The 22,979-nt window shown below is 45.3% G+C and overlaps 2 protein-coding genes across 2 annotated transcripts in view; one reads left to right on the plus strand and one right to left on the minus strand.

The window, feature by feature from the left end:
* Positions 1-893: 893 nt before the first annotated feature.
* On the minus strand, positions 894-5,682 carry LOC136960183 (serine protease FAM111A-like). Its single transcript, XM_067254557.1, has 3 exons — positions 5,615-5,682; positions 3,564-3,643; positions 894-3,475 (listed from the first exon to the last, which is right to left on the minus strand). Exons 2-3 carry the CDS (start codon positions 3,621-3,623, stop codon positions 1,883-1,885), a joined length of 1,653 nt encoding a protein of 550 aa, XP_067110658.1. The 5' UTR covers positions 3,624-3,643; positions 5,615-5,682; the 3' UTR covers positions 894-1,882.
* Positions 5,683-8,318: 2,636 nt separating this feature from the next.
* The window catches only part of cacna2d4a (calcium channel, voltage-dependent, alpha 2/delta subunit 4a), a 55,920-nt gene continuing 41,259 nt past the window's right edge, over positions 8,319-22,979 (plus strand). The window contains exons 1-20 of the mRNA XM_067254999.1: positions 8,319-8,452; positions 9,676-9,757; positions 11,641-11,757; positions 12,707-12,766; positions 13,120-13,282; positions 13,454-13,585; positions 14,447-14,507; positions 16,158-16,308; positions 16,866-16,940; positions 18,585-18,674; positions 19,307-19,420; positions 19,510-19,588; positions 20,221-20,354; positions 20,635-20,652; positions 21,313-21,390; positions 21,676-21,831; positions 22,028-22,114; positions 22,236-22,307; positions 22,604-22,665; positions 22,830-22,897. Of these exons, the coding sequence (XP_067111100.1) occupies positions 8,319-8,452; positions 9,676-9,757; positions 11,641-11,757; positions 12,707-12,766; positions 13,120-13,282; positions 13,454-13,585; positions 14,447-14,507; positions 16,158-16,308; positions 16,866-16,940; positions 18,585-18,674; positions 19,307-19,420; positions 19,510-19,588; positions 20,221-20,354; positions 20,635-20,652; positions 21,313-21,390; positions 21,676-21,831; positions 22,028-22,114; positions 22,236-22,307; positions 22,604-22,665; positions 22,830-22,897 (1,933 nt within the window). The remainder of the gene's footprint in view (positions 8,453-9,675; positions 9,758-11,640; positions 11,758-12,706; positions 12,767-13,119; positions 13,283-13,453; positions 13,586-14,446; positions 14,508-16,157; positions 16,309-16,865; positions 16,941-18,584; positions 18,675-19,306; positions 19,421-19,509; positions 19,589-20,220; positions 20,355-20,634; positions 20,653-21,312; positions 21,391-21,675; positions 21,832-22,027; positions 22,115-22,235; positions 22,308-22,603; positions 22,666-22,829; positions 22,898-22,979) is intronic.

The following is a 22,979-nucleotide window of genomic DNA, read 5'->3' on the forward strand; positions in this document are numbered from 1 at the left end:
TGGGTATGAAGGAGAGGGAGGTAAGTGTGCGTGTGGGTATGAAGGAGAGAGGGAGGTAAGTGTGTGTGTGGGTATGAAGGAGAGAGGGAGGTAAGTATGTGTGTGGGTATGAAGGAGGGAAAGCCCTAAATGAGGTCATCGCTCTCCTGCCCCTGTCCGTCTTCAGGCAGGAGGTCAGCTCTTGGACTTTCCCCCCTGGTGGCCTTGACATGTCTGATCACTGCTCCTGGCTGCCCTTGGAGGAAGGACAACAGGATGAGAAAATTGAGAAAAAAGTGCCAGGCCCACCTATTTGGATGACACAACTTCCTCTACTTTTCTCCTCTCTAGTGCTCTCCACACCTTTCCCTCTGAAATCCTCTCCTCCATGGAAAGACCCTGGAAGGTTTCACCCCTGCTGTATAGCTGACTCCTCGTCACACTGAAGACCAATCGATGACCTGCTGGAGGTGTGTGTGTGTGTATGCGTGGGCTCTTTTGTTTTAGCACGTCTAACTTTCTGTATCCATATTGAACAGACATGGACACAGAGTACCAGCTATCAAAGAACACCTTCCTTATAGTTTTTTGTCTATGTTGAATTGCTTACATGTTGGGTGTTGTTTAGATTCTGTGACCAGGGATGTTCTGTTAAGACTGTAAGGACATTAAGGACTCAGAGCAATTTTGACCAGAGTGGCAGGTGAGTGGCTCTTACTCCTTCGCCCAGATGTGTGTTTGCATGATGTGTGTATGCGTGGGTGAGTGTGTGTACATTGTCTTTCAAGGTGAGTACATAACTGTGTCGAGACGCCTATCTCTACTATGATCACTACACGTCACCCATGCATTCTTGGATCTCTAGAAACTGAAATGAATGCATGCAAACTCAACATATAAGTAGTCATATTTATTATTCATTTAGCATCTTTTATCCAAATCAACGTACTGTAGAAACAGTGCATATCGAACTTCCAGTGGAAGATCAAGGATCATCATCAAGAACATAGTTCTAACAGACTATTAAAAACGACAGTAAAAGTGGTACAGTGTTCAACTTCAACAGATGTTCCAATGGAATTGCATAATAAACCATGGAATTTCTGATGTCATTGTAAGGCATGGCTCTTACATGGTTTCACATCTTATTATTCAACTTGTAATCAACAATAACGTCTAATGTCAGTTTGGAACCCAACAATATCCATGTACACCATTGATACTACTGCAAAAACTGTACTGTATTATTGAAAAGATAAACAGCTCGGTTTATATTTAAAACTGACTTATGTTATTGAAACAAAATACTAGTTGCCTATGGGTCTTGCTAGGCCAAAAGTTTAGTGAACTGTAAACTAAAATAGAAAATGTATATGCGGTGTTCCCTATACTGACATTTCTTTGTAGACAGCCACATGTTTATATGAGACACATTCTTTAAGACACTCAACTTTGTCCCTGTGTACTATTACTGTCCCCAGTACTATTACTCTATAAAGTACATAGACAAATCTATAGCATGTCAGATAAAGGCGTTGGCATAAATAGTTATGCCTCATGAAGACACTTGGAATGAACTCAACATTGGTTTAAAGTCTGACAACCCTATTTTTCCTTAGGGACCAATTCTAGTCAATATTCGGATGTGCCTGAGATGGATCAAAGAATCTATGTCCTTCACATAAAAAACTGAGTAGTCCTGAATGTGTGTATACACACACACACACGAGAGTCAGAGAGAGAGAGAGAGAGTCAGAGAGAGAGAGAGAGATAATTAGATTAAGCCACTTATAAATGCTGTTTGAGGGGCCTGTTTGGGGCCTAAAGGTTTTACTGGTATTTTACATTAACTATAAAATCAAATCTTTTGTAGAATTGTGGAATGTTGTGTTTAATTTTCAGTTCAGTCCATGAATTCAGACTGCTCAGATTCCATTGGTAAAGTTTCATCATCCGAGGATTGAGGCCTGAAAAAGCGCTCATAGAGAAACAAGTTTTTTAGCGCCACGTTCTCTACTTGACCCAAAAGCTTTGCCTTGCTACCGTCTTCCCTCAAACGCCCCACAAAGCTCTCCAGGACGTCTTCCAAGGAGTGGGCATACTCCATGACATTGCAGCTGGTTTGCTGAGTGTTGTATGTCATGCCGGCTGTGTGCAAGCCGAACACCCTACCTAAAGCATCAAATACCGGGGAGCCAGATGAACCATGAAAGAAGTAGGTGTTGTAAGTCACAACTCCATCCTCCTGTTCATCCTTATTCACTTTGATCATCAATACAGACTCTATAGACTTTTCTCTGTTCTCCCGAGGAATGATGCATGTGGGATCCAGTCGTTGCACCCCTCCATAGGGGTGTCCGACGAGACAGGCCTCACCTCTCTCTGGAACTGGGCCGTATTTACAGAGAAGACCTGGTGGAAGCTTCCTATCATTGGGCTTCAGGGTCTCCAGGTCGAGCTCCAGTATGGCGTAGTCCAGAGCACGTTTACACGGATCTGGATTGTGCTGGTGGTCTATGAGCTCTTTTTTAGCATGAATCTCAAACACATCTTCTCCAGTTGGACGTACATAGTTGAAGATACATTTCACTTCAACAGACAATTGCATTTTAGACCGTGCACATGGGTTTTCAAACAAATGTGCATTGGTCAAGACGTAGTTGTGAAACAGCACAAAACCAGTACCACACGCTGCCCCACCAACATCAATTTTGCATACTGATTTGCCAAAGTTGATCAAGTTTTGCAGCCTGAAAACTTCTGAAAATGACTGACTGACCTTGCCAAAATCCTCATTTTTCAGACACATCTGAAGTTTGAGTAAATCATCATCTGTGTTCTCCTCATCTGGTCCATTGCATTGAGAGGTCTCTTGTACTGACATCATTCTGGGGTTTTCAGAAGAACCATCCCCGTTGTTTCCTTCATTCTTCTTCCTGTCCAGGGTGATCTGGAAGTGTCGGCCATCCAGACGGTCCACCAGTTGCCTTGTCAAGATGGAAACATTATCTTTGTCCATAAGTTTGCACTTTTCCGTCATCACAATGGCCATAAAGCGGCCATCTCTAGTCAACGCCTCCCTCAGTTTCTCCCCCCTCAGTCCGTAAACGCAGAAGGGGCCGTGTTTTTTAAGCTTTGGATTCTTCAGCAGCTGTTTGCTTAATGCGTTTTTGCCACCTTCTGTATCGATGAGGAATGTGACGTACTTTTCCTTTGGATGAATCTGCGGACGGGTTTCAGCAGCAGTCTCCTCGGTCTTGGAAACTGTCTCTATCTTGAGCGTCTCCCCCTTGTCAATCAGATGGCTTGGGAAATGTGTTGCTATCATTGCATTCTTTAAACCCTGTCTCTTAATAACAAGTTCTTCATTTTTTGGGGTGTGAGATGTCATTGTTTCACTGAGTCCCTCTAACACGGTGCAAGGAGTCGGACAGTAGATTTCATGTGTTGATTTTTCTTTGCCATATTGGTATTTAAAGCAGTTGGACTCTTTCCCCTGGAAGACGATAAACAAGATCAATTATTTAAACAATTTAGACAATTTAATCTCAGATATTTTAGCCTAGCAGTCCTGTAATCTTTACCTGAAGGTCCAATGCCTTGAACTTGTCCTTAAGATGTTCCTGATTTTTCTTCTGTGCCATCTTATCTTGAGAGATGTGGTCTATGGGGAAACAGAAATCTAATTTGATAGGCTATTTATATTACTTTAGCAGATTTTCTTTTTCCTTCAAAGCAACATACAAATAGTGCATATAGAAAATACAGCAGAATATCAAGGATCAGAAGTGAATAGTTCTAACAGTATTCCAGTGGCCAGTTAAGGCATGGTTTGAATACTAGTCACATCTTTATGTGATCATAATCCTCCTGGGATCTAGCCGTTCATTTACGTCACTGTAGTGGAAATTGGTTTTGACCTGGTGAATTTGCAACCATTCTGACCTTTAAATTAATAAATGTTGTCCAAATGAGAGGAAATCTTGGCCTTGAAAACAAACCTACGACCCTGACTAAACTATTTCAGTGAATATAGCGTAAGCCTTAAGGGTAGCCTAAATCAATCTTCCCATTGCACTTAAGAGCGAATTCCTCAAATTGTGTTTCAAGTGTAGCCAAAACCCTTGGTAAAGTAATTGGGTCCCCCACTGTGGGTTGCCACCTTCAATACAGAAAAATAAGGGACGTCTGCCCAGCGGGGGCCACACCCCTCGAGGCCACAACTTAAACCATGTTTTCATAAAAATATTAAGATTGATACATGGATATTATAAAAATATATCTGGTATTAAAATCACTGTGAACAGATGCACTCAGTCTCTCTCTATCACAACTCAAGTGGTTATATCCACTTATAATAAATACAGGACAAAAAAGTTTGACAGTGAGACCACAAAAAATTGGCTTTTGGAAGAACTTGTAAGATGTGAACATTATTTTATTAACTTATTTAATTAACATATCTATAACTTATTGACTTAAAATTAAACAAATGCTTTGATACTCAAAAAAGTCTATTGGAAAATATATATATTTAGTGCAGGAGACTTGCAAAGGATCTTCCATGAACATCATGAACATGATAACATCAGTGGACCAGAAGTAGTAGTGTGCCGTATTGGAGCATGTCAGTTCCAGTTAGTCGCTCTGGATAAGAGCGTCTGCTAAATGACTAAATGGCCACCCTGGGGAACAAATTGGCTTGATAGTCATTTCCGCTGACACTTTCCAGCAAAGTATTTGACTCCTCCCACTCTCGTCGGTACTTATGCATTCACTTTCGTTTCATCTCTGAAACTTTCAGAGCTGGACGCAGGGGGGGGGGGGGGGGGGGGGTATCTGGAGCTGCCAAGAGACCCGCCCTCTCCCTACTCTGATTGGCCGTGAACCTGAAACAAACCAACGATACCCAATCAGGGGCAGAATAGGACGAGTCTTCACAGAATGCGGGTGGTATGATTTACATTGGATGATGCATTGAAAACAACTCGGAAAATTCGGGACAAGCACCTTCCCGTATTGATTCAAACGGGATGCGCTATTTTATTCTCAAATACGGGACTATTCCGTATTTTAAGGGACGGGTGGCAACCCGACCCAGAACTATTTGTCTCCATTGTAACCGTTAATATCAAGGCGTTGTTGTGATGAGAAATTAGCAAATCTAGTTCAGGCATGGCAATCGGGCAGTACGCGTCATCAGCTCAATACCTGTGGTCCACGTCCGATAAAGCATTAAAAGGGCGCTCGGATACACGAACACTTGCTGTATGCGCTCCCACCATCCCCTTTTCCGCCTTGCTGTCTTTATGTTCTATCTTTCATGGGGATTATATCTCTATTGCTCACTGCCTCATATGTCGTATGTGTCGCATCTAGGAGGCAGGGAGCGCTTCCCTTAGATCATCCACTCCGCCAAAATCAAACCTATTTCCATGTCATGGTTATCAATAAATGCTCAAATCTAATACGTGAGTGTCTTGACTGAAATGCCGCTATACTGATGCGGAAAACACAATCCACCAAAACATAAACAAACTGATGTAAAACGATGTTTGTTTGATTAGGCTATTATTTTCATTAGCGGTGCGCTATTGAAAATAACGTTCAATAGCCTACAAGATAACGTGCTTACCGTGTACGTGAGGCTTCCTGATCCACAAAATAAGCTGCTTTTTTTCCTATAAGAAACAGAGAACACAGGATATTGGGTATAAGGATATTGCCAAAATTGCTCAATCGGCAACACTTAACGTCACCACATTAGCTGTAGTTTTGCAAAAGCGGAGAGTGCAAACTGTCACCGCCTGCCAATGCTACCTGCCTCCACTCCACGATGTTACAATACAGTTGTCTCGAGTAAACTTGAGTGAACTTCCGTGAAGCAGTAGTTTACTAGCAACACACTTTGGGGCCCATTGGGTGGCGCGCTTGGCAAACAAAAGTTTTCCGACAGGCTATTTCATATTTGCACTTACAGCATATTTGGAAATCAGTGGATGTGTTTGTCGTATTGGTAGAACAGTTTAAGTTTTTTAGTGTAGTTGCTAATTCCAAATTAAACCCATATCATATTATCATAAAATGTAAGGATGTAGATGTGCGTGTGTGGATATAGGCAGTAAGCTGGCCCTCTGTCCTCACCCACAGGAACAGTGAACTGGGTCAGTGGGGGAGGAGGAATCCCCCTGCTAAGTATCTCTGTGTGTGTGTGTGTGTGTGTGTGTGTGTGTGTGTGTGTGTGTGTGTGTGTGTGTGTGTGTGTGTGTGTGTGTGTTTTTGAGCAGACTAGTTGTGTGCAGGCTTGTCCAACTCAAGATAATGAAGTTTGCAGCTGTATATTGCAATAACAATGAGACAAGGTGTAGACATACTGATACCTGACCGATCTGGGATCTGGGTTAGTGTTTGTATGTGAGACTCAGGGTCCCCTTCTTCTCCTCTTCCACGTACCTCTCCTCTGGAAGCCGTGCTTCTCAGGGTTAGGCATATTATTTCGGTTCAGATCACACAGTTGTAGGACAGGTTGGTTTTAGGCAGCCTGTAGTATGCTGCCCCGACTCTGCCTGTGGAAGCCAGCGAGGCTGCTGAGGCAACGAGGTGCCTCCGCGCCACTACTTAATGAGCCGGACATGGGGAGCTCTGAGGGGGGCTGCCCACAGACAGTTTGGGGCTGTCCGTGGTCCTGATGACTCCCAGGGGACTCAGTGAGGTTGGCGCCATACACACACACAAACTCACTTATACATAAACACCCACATGTATTCACACACACGCTTAAACAGACACAAATCAGACATGTCCATGTTTGCGTGGGTTAATTGGCTAAATAGTTGCTAGGATTGTAAGGTTTCATTTCTTTTAGGTTGATCTACAGCAAACATGCCTCATGCGGTAAAACTGTGTGTGGGTGCATGTGTGTATATAGAAGAGTGTATGTGTGATATGTGTTCGCTAACTAAACTTTCCCGGTGTGTGTTTTTATAAGTGTGTGTGTATAGGTGTGTTTTGTGTGAATACATGTGTGTCTGTGTATAAGTGTATCTGTGTCTGTATAAGTGGTGTGTTTAAATGTGTGTGTCCACTAGGTGTCTCAGTGTGTTTGCTAACTAAGCATTTCAAGCATTTATATTCTGCTTCCATTGATTGGACAGAAACAAGGCTGCCTCCAGAAATCACTATAATCCTCTTGGATGCAACCCCCCCCCCACCCCCCCCCCCCCCCCCCACACTCACACTTCCACCCACACACACCCTATTCACCAGCCATCTCTCAACTCCCTCCATCAATCCCCCTGCCTTCCTTCCTTCCTACCTCATTCCTTCTCTCCCTACACTCCTGGCACCTCTGTTAACCCAAGAGGGAGAGACTTGGGGAGGTTACAGGAGGGAGAGAGAGAGAGTGAGGGGGGGTTGACAAGAGGAAGAGTGAGAGAAACAGGGTGAAAGAAAGAGAAACAGAGAGAGGGAAGGAAGGAGGAAGAGAGAAAGGGAGGGAGGGATGGAGGGAGGAGGGATTTAATCCTGGTGGATTACGCTGGTCCCAGAGAGTCCATGCAGGAGCCGGATGGTTAGTGTGTTTCAGGATCTGTCCAGCACACCCTCGTCCCGACACCCTTTACCCACGCCATTCACCCCAGCCCGCTCACACCCTGCCCCGGGTCTGGACCACAGAACGGGCCCTAGTACCTCCTGGATCTGCAGAGTCAAGACCTAGGCTGCTGTGTGTGTCCACTCTGCTCTTGAGCGCAGGCTCTGCTCAGGAGAGTGTGTGTGTCCCGTGCCATCGGTTAAAAGTGTTGGATTGTACCTTTAACTGAGGACAGGAAGGGAACATCTGGACTTCCTCTCTTATCTTAGTTTTTTCCCCCATCGGATGTGAAGAAAAGCGAGGGAGCGTGGTGGAGGGATGCGGATGAAGGGATGAGTGAACGAGCGGAGAGAGAGGTAGTCATGGAGTCTGTTGAGAGTGACAGAACGCGTGCTCGGCTTGCCCGCTCCCAAAACTTCTCGGAAGTCTCTGGAACCTTGCGCAACGGGAGAACGTACTGGAGGTTGGCGTGAGCGAACATGAGAACACTGCACCTAGAACTCTGTTGTTGTTGTGAATACTACTGGGACCCACTCACGTTCTGTCTCTACAGAACAGGAACCGGAGCCCTCGTTACTGGACTGTGTACCAAGGACCTCTGCTTCTGTCGGCCTTAGACACCCTAAAGATCTACACCTCATCGGACTTTATCTCTGTGTAGATCTCCACAGACCAGACCAGAACAGACTGGACCAGACCAAACCAGACCAAACCCGTCTGAGCAGATAGGACAGGACTGGACGGAGGGATGGTGTGCCGGTGTCGGAGTGGAGGCAGGACCGCCGGGCATGCTGGGATGCGGTTGGCAACATTGGTGTGGATCGTCTGTTCTGGTTGGTTCTTCTGGTCTGCACACGCTCAGATGAAGATCCCCCCAGAAACGTGAGTAAAAGGGACACCACTCCCTAACCCTGCTTTGCTAACCCCTCAGCCCTTTTCTCCCCTCCCTTACCCCTCACACCATCCACCCTCGTTCCTCCCCCTCTCCCCCCTCTCTCTACCTCCTATGGCTAGGTTTTATATAAGGTGTGTAACTGATGTCATGCCCATGTTGTGCCAGGAACGATGCCAGCACATCATGTAGAGCATGACCCTCGTTTTGTAGCACACTGACTAAACAGAACTAAATCCCAAAGTCATCTAGCTTCCGGAAGATTCTTGCTATGATAACACTGGTGTCTCCCGAATCCTTTACTCCTTGAGTCGTGTTAGTCTCCACTGGCAGTGATGGGGTATCGCTGCAGATTATTATATCTCTGCATGGTGTTGGAGGGCTGTGACCCCCACCCATCTGGGCGACATGCAGGAGAAAGAGAGAGGAGTGAGTGAGAAAAAGAAAGAGAGGGGAAAGGAGAACAAGGGAAACACGTATAAAGGGAGAGAGAGAGAAAGCAGGAGAGATGGAGGGAGTAGGTGAAAAAGAGAAACATAAGTAAAGAGAAAGAACAGGGAAGGAGATTTAGGAAGAGAGAAACAAATACTTTAGAAAGTATAAATAGTATAAATAGATTGTGATACATGCCAAGAAACGAAAAGTACTTGTTTTAGCACCATACTAAATAGACTCCAGTGTGTCCCGAGAAGCCTGGACATACACACGGAGACTGATATAATCAAGTGCATTGCACACAAACAGATTTTAAAAAGCACCCACAAAATGACATACAATTAGACACACTCAGTGTCCAGCCAGGTTGTATTTTAGGCCCATGTCCGCTTGTGTGAGAAGCAGATTAGAGCTCAGATCCATGCAAGTTTACCGGGCCACCCCGGAACAGCGGCTCTCTTCCTGGGGACAGATCTGGAAAGGTCTGCCTTAACCACGGTCTTAAACCAATGGACTGACCTGGCCTGGCTTGGCCTGGCCTGGCTTGGCCTGGCGTGGTTCTTCAACCTGATTACCTCTGCTCTGTCTTGGTAGCATGCATCGACACCACACCTTGTAATACATGACAAATGTATGTATTTGTCTCTGTTAGTTTATCTAGAGTTTGCTTGGGAATGTTCCTTGTTTTTAATATATGTATTGTTGTTTTCTGTCAGTTCTACTTGTTGGTGTTTATTTCTTCCACATCTGAGTTCCCTCCTCTCTCCCCTGTCCTCAGTGTCCAGCAGTGGGCTGAGTCGTTTGGTAAACAGATACTGGCCCTGTCGACCAAGTACTCTGGAGCACAGCTTCTGCAGAAGGTAGGACACACATATGCACACAAACACACAGACATGCATACAAATAAACACACTCAGACAGACACATAAGCATATACTCACACATATGCACATACATGAATACACACACACACAGATCTCTGTTAAAGCTGACTAAAATTGTATGTGGGTTTGTGTGTGTGTGGGTCCTGTATGATCATTAAAAGTACGGATATGTAAGTGAGGGGCTCAGAACTTGTTTGGATTATGTGTCCCTACAGTGTGTGTGTGTGTGTCTTTAATTGAGCAATGTTGGTTAGTAGGACATTTTGCCCTAGGTGTTACTGTACAAGCTCAAGAGGAAGGCTTGTGAAAGTGAGAGAGATATAGAGGGAAAGCAGTGAAAGAGAGAAGAGAGAGATGATTCACTTACACAGTTTAACTAGAACATGTGGCATCATCAGTGGGGCCAAAGGGGAGGGGCCAGGGCATGACCCTCTCTGATCTCTCAGCCAATAGGAGCCAAGCGTGCTGGCATACGGTTTCCCCAGCTGTACTACACAAGGCTGGAAGACTGGAGCTACTAACAGCGTAGACTGTAATGTTTACACTGTGTACTATACACTACAGACATTACATAGTGTACTTATACACAATACACAAACTGTAGTTTCTAACACTGTAGACCCATCCTGCAGTATCAACATTATCCAACAAGCAATCTACTATTATTATTACTACACTCTCTACTATGCACACTGTGCTTGTGCATGGGTGGGTGTATGCGTGCTTGTGTGTCTTGACCTCCATAGGTAATTCTTGGCCTGGGCTACTAATTAACACAAACTATCTGTTCCTTAGCAACCCTCTGGACACACCTGCAGACTCACACCATCTGGTCTCGTTCTCTCACACACATATGTACACACACATGTACACACACATGAGCGCACACACACTCTGACACACACACCCTCACCCACACACACATGATCACACACAGACCCCTTTGCACACACACCAAACAGACACACACCCTCCCACACACACCTACACCCACACAGAAATCAGAATAAAGAATGGTGTATAGGAAAGATTATGCCTGGGGGCTTTGTTCGGTAGGAACACATTCACCAGCTCTCACTGTCTCTCACTTTTTCGCCGCATCCCATTTGTTATCCCTCTCTCTTTCGGACTCTCTGTTCTTTGGATTACGTATATAAACCCAGGTTTTAAAAAACATTTGAAAACATTTTAAGCAGAACATTTCATTCCAGTTTTAACGAAGGGTTTACGGTGTATAGAATGTAAGGTACAGTGATGGTGGGAGGTCATGGTTTGGGGTTGGGGTTGTGTGTGTCCAGACTGTGTGTCCTGTATCCTATGAGTGTGTGTCCTGTATCCTTCATGGTGTGTGTCCTGTGTCCTATGAGTGTGTGTCCTGTGTCTTTGATGGTATGTGTCCTGGATCCTATGAGTGTGTGTCCTGTGTCCTATGAGTGTGTGTCCTGGATCCTATGAGTGTGTGTCCTGTGTCCTATGAGTGTGTGTCCTGTGTCCTTCATGGTGTGTGTCCTGTGTCCTATGAGTGTGTGTCCTGTGTCCTTCATGGTGTGTGTCCTGGATCCTATGAGTGTGTGTCCTGTGTCCTATGAGTGTGTGTCCTGTGTCCTTCATGGTGTGTGTCCTGTGTCCTATGAGTGTGTGTCCTTTGTCCTATGAGTGTGTGTCCTGTGTCCTTCATGGTGTGTGTCCTGGATCCTATGAGTGTGTGTCCTTTGTCCGTCATGGTGTGTGTCCGGGATTCTATGAGTGTGTGTCCTGTATCCTATGTGTGTGTGTCCTGTGTCCTTCATGGTGTGTGTCCTGTGTCCTTCATGGTGTGTGTCCTGTGTCATTCATGGTGTGTGTCCTGTATCTTGCAGAAATACAAGGACATCCAGGGAGTGGTGAGGATGGAGGAGGTGGATGGAGAAGAGCTGGTGAAAAGCATAGCAGATGAGATGGAGAACATGTTGGGGAGGAAAATGAAGAGTGTGAAGGTGAGGAAGACGCACAAACACACACACACACTCACACATACATTTAAGCACACACACATACATTTAGGCACACACACATACAAGCGAGTACACAAGCAATGACACGCGCACACACACACAAGTAATTCACAGTTCATGTTGACACACTCTATTTAGAAAGCCCCTTTCAAAGATTAGAGTGTGTGTTTGATTAAGTGAGCTGAACCCAGCTTGGTCAACAGTTTGTTGTCTAGTAACCCTAGGAGGAAGGGATATGCATGATGGGGCTTCTGTACACAGAGAGCATCTGGCTCTAGGGCGGGTCACTGCCCGCCTGTCTTAATGGGATTTCTACTGCCTGTTGTCTTGGTTACAGAACATGATGATGGTAGCAGTTTCCGCTGACCCTAGCTTTGCATTTGCACCTCTGCTTCAGCAGTTCCTAGTTCTGCGTGGTTCACCTCTGTCTGGTGACCATGTCTTTTACATCTGACAATTTATTTCTGCTGATACTATTGTCAGCTGATGTCTGTAGCTGGTGAGATGATGTCTGTAGCTGGTGAGATCTAGAAAGCCCAAGATGTCATCTCTACTAAACCAATAAATACAAAGGGCAGAATGATTGCAGTTAATAGCCCAAAAGCAGTGTCCACTACAGTGACATACATGAACTGCTGGGACTCAGGAGGATTCCGTAAGAATCAATTGAGATATACATTTGACAATTAAATCATTTAGGTGATGCTTTCATCCAAATTGACGTACACATTTTTGTTTTTATAGTAGTATTGCAGACAATTGCAGACAATCAAGAATGACAAGTCCATAGTTGTAAAAGTAACTGTGTGTAGGTGAATTATGGATATCTGTTGATGGTTTATTGTATCTGTGGAAGCTAGCTCCATTGACTGTGTGTGTGTGTGTGTGTGTGTGTGTGTGTGTGTGTGTGTGTGTGTGTGTTGCTCCTCAGAGGTTGGCTGAATCAGCAGAGGATGCAGATCTGTACCATGATTACAACGCCACTCTTGAGGTCAGTGAATCTGAGCTGTTTCTTTCCTTAACAGAATATATGAAACTCTTTATGGACTACCCTTTCTATAGTTAGAACCCTTTACACGTCCATAACGTTCCAGACAGAACCCTTTGACAACTTCAAACACACCAGAAAACTAATTCTGTTCTGAGCTGGTGTACTTCCTGTTATGAGCTGGTATATTTCCTGATCTGAGATGGTGTACTTCCTGTTCTGAGCTGGTGTACTTCCTGTTCTGAGCTGGTGTATTTCCTGTTCTGAGCTGGTGTACTTCCTGCTCTGAGCTGGTGTACTTCCTGTTCTGAGCTGGTGTACTTCCTCTTCTGAGCTGGTGTACTTCCTGTTCGCAGTTTGACTACTACAACTCCATGATGATAAACAATGTAGATGAGGGCGGCAATGCGTTGGATATGGGCTCAGAGTTTCCTCTGGAAGAGAATGAACACTTCAACATGCTTCCTGTCAACACTCTGCAGAGTGACATCCAGGTGCCCACCAATGTGTACAACAAAGGTGGGACACAGGCACACACACACACACACACACACACATATAGTTACGTTGATTACACACACAAACACAAAAGAAAAAGTACAAAAATCTTGTTCCTCCTCTGTCTCTCACTCCCTCCCCCCCTCTCTTTGTCTTACACCCCCCCCCCCCCCCCCTGGTCTCTGGCTGCAGATCCAGGCATTCTGAATGGAGTGTACATGTCAGAGGCCCTGAACGACATCTTCATAGACAACTTCCAAAAGGACCCCACGCTGACCTGGCAATACTTTGGCAGCGCCACTGGTTTCTTCAGGATCTACCCTGGTACACACACAAACACAAACACATACACACATCCAGTCATCAACATTTGGGCTGACTGACAACCCTCACATTGGGATCAGTCTTGCTGAAGATGCAGCTGATTATACAGGGAGTAGACAGTCCCCTATGCTGAGTCTGTATCTGGTTTGACAGGGTGTCTGTGGATAAACCGGTTGCTGACTGTCATTGTGGGTCAATAGGCTCATTAGCAACCTGGGTGACTCAGCAGCACCACAGCCAAAGTCTCATCCCTCTCTCCATCCATCCCTCCACCCATCGTCCTTTCCATCTGTCCTTACGTCCCTATCTCTCTCCTCCGTCCGTCCATTCATCCTGTCTTCTGTCCTTCTATCCCTCTCTTCCTCTATCCATCCATCTATCCTTCCATCCCTCCATCCATCATCCCTCCCCTTCTACATTGTATTCATTTTATTCATCCAGCAGTCCTTCCATCCTTCCATCTCTCTCAGTCCATCCTTCCATCTCTCTCTTCCTCCATTCATCAATCCGTACTTCAATCTATCTTTCCATCCCTCCATTATTCCATCCATCACTCCTTCCTTCCTTTCATTTGTTTTTGTCTTCCGCCCCAACACCCCCACGTTCATCCATTCCTCCATCCATACTTCCTATACTTCTATCTCTTTTCCCCCCTTCCTCCTCCCATCCATCCCCTGTAGATTGTCCACCTCATCAGACTCCAAATCAGATCCTGGGCTGTCTCTGGCTCCCATTCATCTGTCACACTTTCTTTATCTTCCATTATCACATTTTCTGAATGCTAATCGGAATGACGCACAGACAAGCGGAAGTCATGTGATCTCATTTGATTCAATCACATTCTAATCTGATTTTCTTCAGGAATCCAGTGGACCCCAGACGAGAACGGAGTGGTGACCTTTGACTGCAGGAACAGGAACTGGTGAGAGCCCTCTTTCCCATGACTTCCTGTCCCCTATTTCCTGTTAAGGACACCTAGTCGAGGACGTAACTAGATAATCCTCGGTTGCGATACAGCCAGCCAAACCTAGGAAGGACTGGAGTAGGTGGCGTCTGTATGTATGCTTGTGTGCATGCCGTGTGTGTGTGCAAGTGTGTTTTCCATGTGTACCTATGTGTGATGTGTGTCTGTGTCAGTGCAGTCTTGGACATCAGTGGATTCAAGGTGCTCCTGGACTCTAGGGCTGATTGCCATAGCAGCGGGACAGGTTTCCATGGCAGCGGGGCAGGTTAAGAGTTCCTGGTTAGGAGGCGTGTCACAGTTGCAGCTTCCAGACGAGGAAGTGATGCGTTTCTGCTCTGGCGTCTGCCAGGGAGCATTGGATAAGGGCCTTTGTTCAGACCACAAGTAAGAGGCCTGGACCGGCACTGAGGCAAGCTGACTAATCTCATCTGTTCTTTCCGTGAGCAAAGGATGAGGGGGAAGGAGGGGTTAGCGTGTCGCTAGTCAGGGACTTACTGCTGTCACCCTCACCTCCTTGACCTACTAATACCACCCCAGGTGAAATAAGGTGTAACACACACAGAAACATATTCACACACACATGTGCATAGACGATGCTTAGGGCTATTGGGTGAGGAAGGTGGTGCAAGAGAGAAAGAGATGATTGTCCATTTTGTTGGACTCTTTCCTTGTAAATTCAAACTTAACTTACCCAAGTATGTTGCATAACCTGCTTTCTGGAATATCCCCCGGACAGGTTCAATAAAATACATTGAAAATAAAAATAAAATGTTGCAAAAAACGATAGACTTCACTGCTGCATGCACAGCTCTTTCATTTTTACCTATCGGAGTTGGAGTTCGTCATATTTTAAGACCAAATGCAATTCTACACAGCTGAAGACTGATATGTTTTAAACCATGTACACCAAACGGATGTTGTTCACTGAGGGAAATCATTTGTAACCTTTTAACCCATATATTGCTGATCTTAGTCATAGTGCTTGACCTGTGTGCATGACCGGTGTGTTTGTGTAACCAATGTGCGTGACCTCAAAGCTTGACCGGTGTGCGTGGTCTCACAGGCCAGGCCTCACCCTGTACATAGAGGTCCAGCCTCATCCCTACTCTCATCCAGTTATCCGCATCTCCAGGAAGTCCTAAAGCTCATTAGTGTCCTAAAGAGATTCTCCTGGACAGACTTGAAAGCTGTTATGGCACAGGCTCACTCATGGTCCATTGTTCTGTCTGTTCTAACCTCTCTCTCTTTCTTTCTCTCTTTATCTATCTCTGTCAGTTCATCACTATCTATCTCTTTCTCTTTCTCTCTGTCTCCCTCTCATTCTCTGTCGCTGTCTACCTTGTCTGTTGTCTTAGAGATTTGACAGCAATGATGCTGATTCAAGGTTTGAATGTAAACTTCAGAACACTATTAATGGGTTACCTTAATACTCAGAATACTGGGCCTTAGGAATATAATATTCATCACCTAAAGCATTCAAAATGTATATGTTTAAAATGTTTGTGTGTGTGTGCACGGGCACATGCACCTGTGTGTGTTTGCATGTATGTGCTTGCATATGCGTCTGTTTGTGTGTACTAATATGTGTGTGTGTGTGTGTGTGCGTAGGTACATCCAGGCCGCCACCTCTCCAAAGGACATTGTGATTGTGGTGGACGTAAGTGGCAGCATGAAAGGCCTCAGACTGACCATCGCCAAGCACACCATTAACACCATTCTGGATACACTGGGGGAGAACGACTTTGTCAATGTCATTGCTGTGAGTAGGGGATTAGCACAATGACACACATGTACACAAACACACAGACGTCGCACACACTCACGCACACGCACACACACACACGGAGTGGCCAGCGGAGAGGCAGGAACACACATACTGTACACAGGCACTGGACGGATTATTTTTGTAAATGTACATAGTGTGGATTATGTAGTGGGTAATAATGCCTGTGTGTACAAATCACACACACACTACCACACAAAAACACACACACAGACGTTCTCGCTATCTCTCACACACGTTTGTCTGGCTATTCTTGTGGGTCTCACAATAACCCTAACTAAACCTAACCCATTCAAAATCATGTTTTCCTTAACCTTAACCCATACCTTAACCCCAAAATCCTAGCCTGGACCCTAAATCATAACCTAACCCTTGCTCCTAACCATAATCCCAAAACTATGTCTAACTCCTAGACTAAATTAATTGTTGTTTTTCTGTTTTCAAATGTTTTGATTTACATTTTATCCATTATGCTTTCATCAAAACAAATTACTGCATATAGACAGTTTCTGACCTGTCACTTTCTCCAACAGTACAGTGACTATGTCCAATACGTGGAACCCTGCTTCAAGGGAATCCTGGTACAGGCTGACCTGGACAATCGAGAGGTAAGCTTACGCTAGCGCTAACTAAGCTAATGCTAACCATATTAAAGCTGACTATGCTAGCACAAACAGTACTAGTGATAACAACTCTACGCTATGCTAAGCATGATAAGCATGTTGACTACTCAAGCACTAACCATTTGTGCTAGAGCTATGCTAACCATGCTATTGCTCACCATGCTAATGCTAGCGCCAGTTACTCTAATTGATCTCTTTAAACACTAGGTATTTAACCTATTAGTATTTAGCCATAAAGCTAGCTAACTCTGACTGCTTAGGCTAGAGGTTAGAGTTACCTGGCTTTCGAGACACGAACACTCTATCTGTCCTTTTGTTTCCCTTATCCCTTCCTTTCTCATCCTCTTCCTCTCTTTCTCTTTCATAATTCCTCTTTATTTTTTTAATCATTATCTCCTCGGCCAACTCTTCTTCTTTCTCTCTTTTTATTTTAATCCCTAACACCATCACCCTCCCCTTAAACCCCCAACCGCGCACACAACTACACTTATACACACAAACACACACCCGTCTTCATTGTGTGTAAGCAACACCTGCTGTGGAGTTTAAGTCTGCTATGCGTGAGAGAGACAGTGTGTGTGTGTGTGTGTGTGTGTGTGTGTGTGTGTGTGTGTGTGTGTGTGTGTGTGTGTGTGTGTGTGTGTGTATGTATGTACATGCTGGTGGCCTACTTTCCCTCCTCTATGCCTCACGGATCAGGTGGGGTCATCTGCATCTGACAGCTTTGCTGTCACATGACCTCCCAGGGAGGCCCACAATTGGCTGCACTGGTAGAGAGGCAGCCGGTGGCAGACAGGGCCTGCAGATGTTAGAACGAAACACACACACACACAACCACACAACCACACACATTTTCTAGTACATTATACAGACATAAGAACTTGGACTGATTGTTTTGAACATCTCTCATGTGTTACTAGCTGGTTGAGAGAATGTTTTTAGTTACATCATCCTCTACAACCAATCAGATTGTGTGACTGTAATCAAAAGATACAGATTCTGTTTAAACCATCCCCCATCACTGCTGTTTCTGATTATAGGGGTCACTCATTAATTTCTTATCTGAGGTGTGTGTGTGTGTGTGTGTAAGAGAGAGAGAGACATAGAGAGACTTCTGTCTCAGGCAATGATCTCAGATTAGCCCTTAATGCTACCGTTTCCAGGTATTACAGTGATCAGTTTCCTGTATGTGTGCTTGTATAGGTGAGGGTCAGTACACCAAGGACTCCTGCAGAGAGAGACAGAGAGAACGGTCTGTTCTACTGCATGATGTAGTCAATCCTGCTGCCCACACCCAGACCTTGCCCTGGTCTTGTTGTTGTGGGATTAAGCTCTTTCCTGGCATTACCACTGACTCTTACAGGAGCTTTTTGAACTCTGTTCGGTCTATTACTACTATTGTGACCGTTCTAGAACAGTTGTGACAGTTCTAAATCAATATGACAATTCAGAACCCCTCTGACAGTTCTAGAACCATCATGTCAATTCTGAACCCCTCTGATAGATCTAGAACCAGTATGACATAAAGTCAAAGGGATCATTTCTGATCCCTTTGACCTTGGACTGTTTGGTGTTTACAGCACGCTCTCTCCTGCTCTTTCCCTCTCTTTTCTCTCTCTCTCATTGCAGCACTTCAAGCTCCTGGTGGAGGAGCTGCATGTGAAAGGAGAAGGGAAAGTTAAGAAGGCCATGAAGGAGTCCTTCAAAATCCTCAACGCGGTGTGTGGCCTCATCCTGTCTCACCCTGTATCACCCTGTCTCTCTCTATCTCACCCTGTATCACCCTGTCTCTCTCTATCTCATCCTGTCTCACCCTGTATCACCCTGTCTCTCTCTATCTACCCCTGTATCACCCTGTATCACCCTGTCTCTCTCTATCTCCCCCTGTATCACCCTGTATCACCCTGTCTCTCTCTATCTCCCCCTGTATCACCCTGTATCAACCTGTCTCTCTCTATCTCACCCTGTTTCACCCTGTATCACCCTGTCTCTCTCTATCTCACCCTGTCTCGCCCTGTATCACCCTGTCTCTCTCTATCTCACCCCAGCTCAACCTGTCTCGCCCCAGCTCACCCTTTCTCAGCCTGTCTATCTCTATCTCACTCTGTGTATGTGTGTGCGTGTGTGTGTATGGGAGTCAGATGGCTGAGCGGTTAGGTAATTAATTAGTAGCGGTTAGGCTATTAATCAGAAGGTTGCCGGTTCGATTCCGGGCCGTGCGAAATGACGTTGTGTCCTTGGGCAAGGCACTTCATCCTACTTGCCTCGGGGGGAATGGCCCTGTACTTACTGTAAGTCTCTCTGGATAAGAGTGTCTGCTAAATGACTAAGTGTAATGTGTGTGTGTGTAGGCTGCAGCTCGTGGACAGGGTAGTCTGTGTAACCAGGCTATCATGCTGATCACTGACGGTGCCATGGAGGATTTTCAAGACGTGTTTAAAGAGTTCAACTGGCCTGACCGCAGAGTAACACAGACACACATGCACACACACATGACATCATTTCATCTCTGAGCTCAAGCACTACCAACTGACCCTTCTTTTCACGATTTCAGGTCAGAGTATTCACTTATCTGATTGGTCGAGAGATGACCTTCGCCTCCAACACCAAGTGGATCGCTTGCAACAACAAAGGTGAGATGGCACCATTGTGAGTCATCGCTCAGCAGTCTCACTTCCTCTCTCACTTTCCCTCTCCGGGGTTCGATTCAGGGATCTCTGACTCACGCACATAACAACCACCTTTCATAACCACTTTAGCCAGCTATGCCACCAAAAAGATGCAATTTTCCAAAAAACACCATGCATACAAGGGTGTGCTCCTTTGTGCTATTTGCAATTTCACCTCATTTGTCCAGCATTTTGTACCTTGAAGCACTTTTTGTGTTACATTATCACAATGGGACAGATCATTATTCAGTCAAATAGATATTCTCTCCTGTGTGAAAGCTTTTTCAAATCAAAAAGTTTTTTGTACATTTTTACTGGATGGGATTTGTGGAATAATCTGGATTTTGTGAAAGTGTGAATAGTTACATTTTGATTGGTGTTTTTTGTTGTTGAATAATCTGTGACCATAGCAAGTAGGGCCCTCTGCAGGATGAGCAGGGTAGTGCAGGACCTCAAACCCAAAATATTGAATCATCATCTTATTAGGTCACTGAGGCATGAGCAAACCCCTGTTAAATACCCGATTATAGGTTTACATGTTAACTATACTGTAAGCACATCTGGTGTGTGTGTGTGTGTGCGTTTGTGTGTTGCAGGATATTACACACATGTCTCCACACTGGCCGATGTGCAGGAGAATGTTATGGAATACCTACACGTTCTGAGTCGACCAATGGTCATCAACCATGATCATGACATCATCTGGACTGAAGCTTATATGGACAGTGTCGTAAGTCTCTCTCATTTTCTCCCTCTCTCTCTCCCTCTCTTTCTCCCTCTTTCCCATTCCTTTCTCCATCCCTCTCTTCCTATCCCTTTCTGTCCATCTTCTTCTCTTTTTTTCTCACCTTTCTCAATTGCATCATCTTCACAGAAATCTATATTCTCTCCATCATGCTGTTATCTCATCATCTCAGGCTTTCCTATGTCATATCACCTGTCTCATGCTCACCCATGTCATATCCTGTCTTATAATCTTTTATGTCATATCCTCAAACACACACCACCAGTTGCCCACCACAGCCGAGGTAATGAGTATGTATGTGTGTGTGTGAACGTGTTAGCTTTCCTTCATTCACTGTAGACTATCTTATTAGCTTAGCCACCAGTACTTCCTTAGCTTACCGTCTTGACTGCCTAAGCTTAGCGACTAAGACTTCCTTAGCATAGCTTTGAAGAGTTCCTTACCTTAGCTGCTAGGACTTCCTTGGCGTACAGTCTCATTGGGTGTGCTTTGCCTTCGGCAAGGGCACCACCTTTGTTCTCTCACATATATATTATTGGGTGTGCTTTGCCTATCTATGTAATCTTTATAAATAATAAGTATGCATTTTTATATAAAATATACAGAAATATCAGTTGTAAGAATGTCATCCAAAAACGGACCCTTGTGCAACCGACGCAAGCAAGCACACCCTACAATTTCCCCAGAAATTGTACCCTCTCTAGTTAAAGATAAGCTTTAATATATGTATGATGGGTACTCAGGTACCACATGGAAAGCAAGGCCTTCCTAATCCTGCACCACTGTAGTCTACTAAAACAAGGTCACCCAAGCAAAAGTCCAAAAATTAACTTTTCTATTCCTCTCCCAATCTCCTCCCCTCTCCTTCGCCGTCCCTATCTCCCTCCCTCCCTCACTCCCTCCCTCCCTCTGTCCCTCCCTCCCTCCCCCTCTCTCTCTGCAGCTGTTTAACACCCAGGCCCAGAGTCTGCTCCTCATGACGTCGGTGGCCATGCCTGTGTTCAGTAAGAAGAAGGAAACGGTGCGTCCTGCGTGTGTGTGTGTGTTGGTGACCATGTGTTAGTAAGGAGGAGGCAATGGGTCCCACTCCACTTCTGTGGGGTAAAACCCTCCTTTAACCTTACTGGAATAATGTGTGTTTATGTACTGTATGTGTGTGTGCGTGTGTCTGTGTTCAATAAGAAGGAGGGTTTAGCCCCATCTACAAATGTCCATTAATACCCTGTTTAAACCTTACTGGACATGTGTGTGTGCCTGCATTTTTGGATGTGTGTGGGTGTGTATGCGTGTGTGTGTGTGTGTGCAGCTGTCCCATGGGATCCTGCTAGGTGTGGTGGGGACAGACGTGCCTCTCAGGGAGCTCATGAGGCTGGCGCCACGCTACAAACTTGGTGTCCATGGTTACGCCTTCCTCAACACCAACAACGGCTATATCCTGTCTCACCCTGACCTCCGACCCCTGGTAGGTCACCTCTCTGAGCTCTGATTTGTCCCATCAGCGTGCACCTACAGTCCAGTGATGGTCCAATGGTCTGACGGGTCCAAAGATGTTGTATGTCCAATGTCTTATGTTTCGAACGATACTGAAACCTAAAGTGTGTGTGCCTGTGTGTGTATGTGTGTGTGTGCATGTGTGTATGTGTGTGTGTATTCTGCAGTATAAGGAGGGTAAGAAGCTGAAACCTAAGCCGAACTACAACAGTGTGGATCTGGCAGAGGTGGAGTGGGAGGACACAGAGGAGATAGTGAGTAACACACACACACACACACACACCTTAGTACACACATGCACACACCTAAACACCCACACAGCCATAATACACACACACACACAGGTGTATGATGTGGAGGTGTTTGTTTCTGCAGCTGAGAACAGCCATGGTGAAGGGGGAGACAGGGACGATGTCTCTGGATGTGAGAGCTGGTGTGGAGAAAGGGGTGAGACACACACACACACTCACTGACACGCACAGACACACACACACAGACACGCACAGACACACACTCACAGACACCCACACACACTCACTGACACGCACAGACACACACACACAGACACGCACAGACACACACTCACAGACACCCACACGCACACACTTACACGCACCGACACACACGCAGACACACACACGCTCGTATGCACACACAAATACATACACTCTGTCACACTCTCAGACACCCACTCTGCTCCCTGGGTTCTCATGTTCTCTGTGTGGGTTTGTGTTGTCCTCCAGAGGAGAGTCATGTTTCTGAAGAATGATTACTTCTACACCATCATAGATGAGACCCCTTTCAGGTGGGAAAAAAAGTTGTTGTTGTTGTTTGCAACATTGCTGTATCATAAAGACAAGGTTATTTTATTTGTCATTCATGGTGATTTGAAGGTTGTTGTGACCGATGATACGTTGGGACGTTGCCATGACAGTGTGATAGGACCTTGTTGTGTTGTTGTGTCTGCAGTCTCGGCATGGTCTTGACCAGGGGTCATGGAGAGTACATCTTCAAAGGAAACGTATCAGTAGAAGAAGGTATGTCCTCCCTCCCTCTCTCTCTCTCCCTCCCTCTCTCTCTCTCTCTCTCTCTCTCTCTCTCTCTCTCTCTCTCTCTCTC

The sequence above is a fragment of the Osmerus mordax genome, chromosome 17, assembly GCF_038355195.1.
Source record: "Osmerus mordax isolate fOsmMor3 chromosome 17, fOsmMor3.pri, whole genome shotgun sequence".
Classification (NCBI taxonomy): domain Eukaryota; kingdom Metazoa; phylum Chordata; class Actinopteri; order Osmeriformes; family Osmeridae; genus Osmerus; species Osmerus mordax.